Source organism: Vigna unguiculata, chromosome 2 (genome assembly GCF_004118075.2).
Source record: "Vigna unguiculata cultivar IT97K-499-35 chromosome 2, ASM411807v1, whole genome shotgun sequence".
Classification (NCBI taxonomy): Eukaryota; Viridiplantae; Streptophyta; class Magnoliopsida; order Fabales; family Fabaceae; genus Vigna; species Vigna unguiculata.
This window is the reverse complement of record NC_040280.1, coordinates 32114277-32122922: the sequence shown is the minus strand read 5'-3', so window position 1 is coordinate 32122922 and position 8646 is coordinate 32114277. Positions and strand designations below refer to the sequence as shown.

Sequence of the window (8646 nt, the reverse complement as noted above, 5' to 3'; positions counted from 1 at the left end):
CACAAAAAAAATTGAAGAATGCTTATCCACCCTTAAAACACTGGTTAAAGAATAATAAATATGAATTAATTTTATCAATTTTAGATTGAAAACTGAAATAATTAATTTTATTAATTAAAATAATATAAATACATATGATAAATACAAAAATATCTTTTAAAATCTCTCGGCAATAAAAATAAGAATTTTGAAAACTCAATTTAAGCTCAAATTGATACTTTAACTTTTATTTTTATTTTTTGAAAATTTATTAGATGTTTAATACTATTTTTTGATATTTTTTTATTAATTTAAACTCTTTTATGTTTAATTATATTTTAATTTTTAATAACATTAAAATACAGTTATTTTATTATTTAATTTCTTTTAACTTTTATTGATGAACATTGAAGAAATGTTTTACTTAATGTTTACCAATAAAAATTAAAAATTAAAATTTAAAAAATAATAAAATAATAAAATAATTATATTTCAATGTTATTAAAATTAAAATATAATTAAATATGAAAAATTTATATTAACAAAAAAAAACAAAAAATAATATTAAAAATCTTAAAGATTTAAAAAAAATATTAATTAAAGTATCAATTTGATATTTAATTGACTTTTCAAAATATTTATTTTGATTGTTTACAGATTTTAAAGGATACATTTGTATTTATAAAAATTAAAATATAATTAAATGTAAAAATTTTAAATTAATAAAAATAATAATAAAAAATAGTATTAAACATCTAAAAGATTTAAAAAAAAATAATTAAAGTATCAACTTGAAATTTAATTTTCAAAATACTTATTTTGATTGCTTATAAATTTTAAAAGATATATTTGTTTCTATAAAATTAGTTATGTGTATTTATATTATTTTAATTAATATAATTAATTATTCCATTTCAATGTAAAAATGATAAATTTAATGCGTACTAATTATTTCTTAGGCAACACCCTTACAACATATGTTAGCATGCATCTTAAACAAAATAAAATTACATTAATTATGATAAGGCAGATTACAATTAATTATTAATTTTTGTAAATTTTAATGCGTATTAATTGCTAAGGACACTAGTTAGTAAAATAAAAATATTTACTGTAATAAGATTCAGTCATGGCAAAACATATATATTAAACATATTTATTTATCATGAATTTAAAGTAATTATTGTATAAATTAATAATCTTATCATATTTAAATTATATCAGTAATAGGTCATATACATTTTATTATTGTTCTTAATAAACTACTTAAACTTTTTTTTTATAGATAATGTGTTAAATATCTCTTTAAAAATAATAGGTTTTTGTTGATTTTAAATATTTTAGTGTTAAAGTTTCAATTTATGTTGAAGAACAATATTTGAAATCTTTTAAATAATTTAGTTCTTAAATTTAAAAAGTAAATGGTATAATTTTTTTAACTGAATCTTACTAAATCTATTAAATTTTGTTAACACGTATAAACAAGTTGCTCAACTGATATTAAAACCAAAATATATCAAATAATATAATTAATTTAAATATTAACAAATTATATTTAATAAAAATTAAATTAAGATAACTATATCTATCAATTCTTAAAATTTTCAAATCAAATATATTAAAAGTTTAAAGTTTATTTATCCTCATCTTTGCCATAACAAGTTTTTAATTGCTTCTACCTTTATTTAATGCATATAAGCTTTTAATAAACAAAATAAATAAATAATTATTTATTCTGCTTCACAGAGAGTGGTGGGGTTCCTGATCTAACAGTAACATGAAAAGTCACTATCAGCATATTAATTAATTAAATTATTATTTTTAAATTAGACTAGACTAATTAAAGATGTCACTGTGGAGTGGACAACAGGACTTTCCGCAGTTCAAGATCCACCATTTAATTTTTAAATACTCACCTTTAAAAACAATCTTATTGTTCATTCTTTCTTCTTTTATATTATATAAGATGAGTGGGACTAAATGTGTTTAAATTAATAGTGTCTACATTAAGATTCTGAAGATTATATACATATACAATGCTTTAATTTCAACCTATCATTAAAAATCAATTTAACCAATATTTCAAGATTTTTAATCTGTTAACTACTGTAATAGATATAATCATTAAAAAAACAATATATCAGAAATTAGTAAAGTCTCAATATTTTATCTATAAAGAAAAGATTCTTCTTCCTAACCATTTTTTTAACTACTTTTAACGTATACAATTAGTTTGTAGTTTTACTTTTATTAACATAATTCGTTTTATTATTTGATAGTTTAATTAATATAAAATATAATTTGTTATAATTTTAGTAATATCTTCATTTTAATAAATATGCAAAGATATCTTTAAAAAAGATAAATACTCAAATTTGCACTGATCTCCTCCATAATAAAATCATACGCGTTCATTTTATTATTTGATAGTTTAATTAATATAATAAAATCATATTTTGTTATAATTTTAGTAATATTTTCATTTTAATAAATATGGAAAGATATTCTTTTAAAAAGATAAATACTCAAATTTGCACTAATCTCCATAAATAAAAGTCATACGCGATACGTGACTCAGTGCAAAAAGTCAAAGATAAAGATGGGCCTATGAATCAATATTAAATAAATATTGGAATAGGAAGGTCAAAGTTATCATGCAAAAAAATAAAAAGAGCGTCCAAAAATAAAAAGCCCTTTAAGTTCTTCTATGGTGAATATGAAGGAGTTTTCAATCTGGTTTTGAAGGCGGTGCCCACTGTTTCCTAGTCGCAGGTAAGTGCTATAGTCCATTTTTGGATTCTGGACCCACATTTTTTCCGTTCCCTTTCTGTAAGTATCTTCTTTCTTCCCAGGAATCAAATCCAAGGAGCATTAGGAACCAATAAGTGAATCCCATTCTTATTCTTCCTTCACCAACCATTCACGTTGAACAGGTGATTTCTCAGTGATTCTCTTTTCTTTGCTTCCTCTGTTTCTTAGGTAATAATCTTTTTGCTTTCAAATATTCTACCCAATTATGCGCTGGAACATGCAAGTGAAAATTACTGTTAATGATGTGTCTTCTTTTTAACTGGTTTCTGTTCAATTCAACCACTCCGAAATGTGCTTATTATTGTTTATTGTTTACTGTTTACGTAAGTTTTTATTATATATTATTAATTCAAAGGTTTGGGGTCATAAGACTCTTGACAAAATCTTGAGAACAGAGTGAGGCATATTGCAATTCGTTTGTTTGAGTTGCTGGCAGAATGACTTTTTTTTGACTGTGGGAGAGGTGCCGTCTTTGAAAAAAATAGTTGTTACCCTGATTTGGGGTGTGCTCCCGATTATTTATTACTCGTGGTTTTTGTTACTTGATTTTATTGTTTTTTGTACCGAATATCTTGCATTGCGAGATTTACGTTGTAGCTTCTTCGATATTATGCTGGATCGGTTTTTTCTTGCTGTTTTCTAACATTCTTTCTTAATATTAGCACATCTTGTTCTCATATTGGTTTTTTAAAACTATTTTAATGTCTATAGAAAAGAGTTACATTATATAGGATTAAGATCCCTGTTTCTGCAAATTTAGGTGGATCTGTCTTGGCTGTGGGTTTCGGATTGTTGAAATGGCTTCCAATGCTACATCTGGACATGCTTGCCCGGCGCCTATGAAAGCCACATCAAATGGCGTGTTTCAGGGAGACGACCCTCTTGATTTTGCGCTTCCCCTAGCTATTTTGCAGATATGTCTTGTTCTTGTGGTCTCAAGGGGACTGGCATATCTCCTAAAACCTTTAAGGCAACCCAGAGTTATTGCAGAGATTATTGTAAGTTCATTTATTTTCTTTAGTGTTAATCGATCTAATTATCTTAGTTTATATTTTGTAGTTCGTACTACAATTAATAACTAACGGGGATTGATGCATATGGTTGGTTATTGTTCTCTGATTTGGTTCAACTCATTTATTCTGTCTTGGTAGGTGTATGTAAATTTTACTGTCAATCCTTGCTACGGTTTGTTGTTTTTCCTTACTTTATAAGTGGTGTGCCTTCCCCCTAATTTAACTTTTTTCAATAAGAAAATTAAATATTACTTATTAGAAAGATGCGGTCCTCTCGTTTTTCTTTTCTTCCTTTTAGTGCTTACATGGCGATCCTAGCAACTGGGGCTAAGAGTGAGCAATATGAATCGTAGGGATTGAACCTGGCATCAGTTACTTCTTAACCAAGTTGGATTGCTACTAGGTTATGCGGCAATTGTCATGTGACCAGAGCTTTTCATGTTCCATATTTATAAAATTTCATAGTCTATAGACTTCACTGTGTTGCGCTACTCTAAATAAGTCTCACATTTAACGTGAAATCTATCATTTGAATGCAATATGATTTTAAACAATGTTTTAGTCAGGATAGATGTTACTGGTGCCAAAATATGTATAATGGTTTTAATGTGTATGACTGCTATTGACAGGGAGGAATACTTCTTGGTCCATCAGCTCTTGGACGGAATAAAAACTATATGCAGGCAGTTTTCCCACCCAGGAGTCTTACAGTATTAGACACTCTAGCAAACATTGGCCTTATATTCTTTCTATTCTTAGCAGGCCTGGAGTTGGATCTCAAATCTGTTCGTCAATCTGGAAAGCGAGTCCTTGCTATTGCTATGGCAGGAATAAGCCTACCCTTTGCTATAGGAATTGGTTCATCATTTGTTCTAAAACAATCTATTGCCAAAGGTTCAGATAATGCCGCATTCCTTGTATTTATGGGTGTTGCTCTGTCCATTACTGCATTTCCTGTATTAGCGCGTATTTTGGCTGAGTTAAAACTTCTAACCACAAATGTTGGCAGAACAGCTATGTCAGCTGCAGCAATTAATGATATAGCTGCCTGGATTCTGCTTGCTCTGGCTGTTGCCTTGTCAGGCCATGAGCGATCTCCACTTGTGTCACTGTGGGTCTTCTTAGCGGGATGTGGTTTTGTCATCTGTGCAATAATCATTGTTCCTCCAATTTTCAAATGGGTGAGCCAAAGATGCCATGAAGGTGAACCAGTTGAAGAGATATACATATGTGGTACATTAGCTGCTGTTCTGGCTGCTGGGTTTGTCACAGATGCTATTGGAATCCATGCCATGTTTGGTGCTTTTGTTGTTGGAATTTTGCTTCCAAATGATGGACCGTTTGCCAGTGCTCTTGTGGAGAAAGTAGAGGATCTTGTGTCTGGTCTATTTCTCCCTCTCTATTTTGTGTCAAGTGGATTGAAGACTAACGTAGCCACCATAAAGGGTCTGCAATCATGGGGTCTTCTGGCTTTTGTTATATTTACAGCTTCTTTTGGAAAGATTCTCGGGACTTTTGTTGTTTCCCTTCTCTGTAAAGTACCTCTTAACGAGGCTCTGGTGTTGGGGTTCTTAATGAATTGCAAAGGCCTAGTTGAATTAATAGTCCTCAACATTGGCAAAGATAGAAAGGTAATTTCAATTTTCTTACTCTCATTGTTCCATATAATCAGTTTAATAAGGTGCACTTTCCTATCCTATCTATTACCGTTAAATATTAAAAATATGCATTTCCAGGTTTTGAATGATCAGACCTTCGCCATCATGGTTCTCATGGCCGTTTTCACTACCTTTGTCACCACTCCTCTTGTGATGGCCGTGTATAAGCCTGCAAGGAAGGGAGGAATAGCGGACTACAAACATAGAACAATTGGGAGGAAAAATGCAAATAGCCAACTGAGGATTCTCGCCTGCTTCCATGGTGCAAGAAATATTCCATCGATGATAAATTTGATTGAGGCTTCAAGAGGAATCCAGAAGCGTGATGATCTTTGTGTGTATGCAATGCACCTTAAAGAATTCTCTGAGAGGTCCTCATCTATATTAATGGTACATAAAGCAAGAAGAAATGGGTTGCCATTCTGGAACAAAGCTTCTCATTCACATTCTAACCATGTTATTGTAGCGTTTGAGGCTTACAGGCAACTGAGTCAAGTGTCCATCCGGCCAATGACCGCCATCTCATCTATGAATAGCATACATGAAGACATTTGTGCAACTGCTGAGAGGAAGGAAGCCGCAGTCATTATTCTTCCATTTCATAAGCATCAGAGTTTGGATGGTTCACTAAACATCACTAGAAATGATTTTCGATGGGTTAACAAAAGGGTACTTGAGCATGCACCGTGCTCGGTTGGAATTTTTGTTGATCGCGGGCTCGGTGGTACCTCCCATGTCTCTGCAAGTAATGTTTCTTACCGTGTTACGGTGCTTTTCTTTGGTGGTGGTGATGATCGTGAAGCCCTTGCATACGGAGGTCGTATGGCTGAGCATCCTGGCATCAGATTGTTGGTTATTCGCTTTGTAGTTGAACCACCTAAAGAAGGAGAGATTTAAGAGTTGATGTGGGTGACTCCTCCTCCAGTACCAAATTAATCTCACAGGATGAAGAATTCCTCGATGAATTTAAGGTGAAAACAGCCAATGATGACTCCATCAACTATGAAGAGAGAATAGTTAAAAATGCGGCAGAAACAGTTGCTATTATCCGTGAGGTTAATGGCTCCAGTCTATTTCTTGTGGGTTCAAGGCCAGTGAGTGAAGTTGCATGTGCTCTGAAAAGCAGTGAATGCCCTGAACTAGGACCTGTGGGTGGTTTGTTGGCATCACAAGATTACCCCACAACAGCATCTGTTTTGGTATTACAACAGTATAACAACGATGGTGCACCAATAAATTTTACGCCGGAATTGGAGGAACATTTACCCGATCAGGATTCAGGTTCTGTATAACGCTTGTCTTACTGTTATGGCTCGCACGTTTGAACTTTTCTGAACTCCATGCAGCTTTGTCTAACAGTATATAGTTTATAGTTCAAAATTTGACCACCAAACAAATAAAAAAGAGTTCGGAATTTAATTTCCTTAGGACTGGAATTGATTTAGAATTAATAATTTTACGGTTGGACTGAGTTGTGTAGAGACTTCTGGTGGAAAATTAGGATTCTGGCTTCAGTTCCAATTCTCTATCTAGTTGCCCTGTTTAGTTTTTACTTTTCCAGACTTTTGCTTTACTCTGCTATTTTTAATCACTCCTTTCAATCTTTTTCAACTTCTCAAAATCATTACGGAACGCATACAACAAATCTAACAATAGAATATATATATATATATATATATATATATATATATATATATATATATATATATATATATATATATATATATTAACTTTCATGCATGTATTAACTTAAATATAAAACTCTTTAACTTAAAATTTAACACTGAACTAAGATTTACTGTGTCAATATTATATTGACATGAAATCATTCATAAATTACAAATCAATTTAAAATAGTTATCATTCATTTAGTTTCATAATCAAAATAAATACATCAAGAACAACACTCTGATTCAATTACAATTATTTATACTAACATAAATACACAGGTGTGCATTTTTTAAGCTAAAAAAATGAATATAATAGTAATAAATACTTGAATATTAGCATAAAAATTATAAATATGATTAAGAAATAAAAATAAGAAAAAAAAACTCATAACAATATTTATTAAGAAAATATCAATCTAGGATTACTTTTAAATGGTTAATAAATAATATTATAAAAGATAAATTTAAAATTATGAAATGTGTACGCAACATATAGAATCATCTTTATATATAAAAAAATATTTTTACTTATATATAAATATATATATATATATATTTGTATATGGAGTTTAAATTTTATAATTATTTATTTTTTCAAATAAAAGATTGTTTGAAACTGGAAAATATTTTTCAAATTACTTCAAGTTATACTATAAAAAAGTATTTGCAAATCTAAAATACATATTTTTTTTAATTGATCAATGTTGAAGTATATTTAATTTTTAGATTATCTAATCTAAAAATTAGTGAAATGTTTCCTTTTTATTATGTATTTAAAATTCAATTATGTTAAATATAAATTATCCAATCTGGAATGTTATAATTAATTTTTAATATTGTATAAGTGCTCAGCTGTTACAAATTACTCAATTTAAAGAGATATCTAAATTGTATAATTTAAACAGAATAATAAAGAATAAGTGTTGCTGTCACTCTTCTTGATCGATTCATCTGTGGATATTCTATATATAAATATGAATTATGTATAGAATGTTATAATAATTTTCAATACGAGGTGTGATAGATGTAAAATAACTAGTACAAAATACTTAATTTTTATACAAATTACATAAAATTATCTTACAATATTATAATATTTTATTTGATTTTTAACTTCTTAAATCTTTAATTATAATGTTATTTATTTTAATTTTAATTTTAAACTAATTCTAATTTTTAATTAAAAATATTTAATAAAAATATCGAAGGTTATCTCCTACATCATAGGTATTGTTCTTTTTCTTGTTGGGGCAATAGAGTTAAAAGAAATGATGTTATATAATCTCAGTGATCAATAAAGTCATAAAAGACCTATAGAGTTGTGTGATTCTACATTCCTTATATGAAATCTAATACTATATACAATTGTGAACTAACAATTGAACTAACAAAGGGTAACTTTTTTAATATTTTAATCTTTCTAAATCATTTGCATTCAAATTTTTCTTTCTACAATAGGAAAAAATGACTACGTGTCATCATCTTCTCATAATGAATAAATCAAAAACAAAACAA

At 28.8% G+C, this 8646-nt stretch overlaps 1 protein-coding gene across 1 annotated transcript; it reads left to right on the top strand.

Moving 5' to 3' along the window:
• The first annotated feature begins 2939 nt into the window (after positions 1–2939).
• Positions 2940–7052, top strand: LOC114174337 (cation/H(+) antiporter 18-like). Its single transcript, XM_028059174.1, is given in 5 exon segments — positions 2940–2958; positions 3551–3788; positions 4433–5434; positions 5540–6353; positions 6356–7052. Coding segments are annotated over 4 exon segments (2415 nt in total). The 5' UTR covers positions 2940–2958; positions 3551–3587; the 3' UTR covers positions 6754–7052.
• The last annotated feature ends 1594 nt before the right edge of the window (positions 7053–8646 follow it).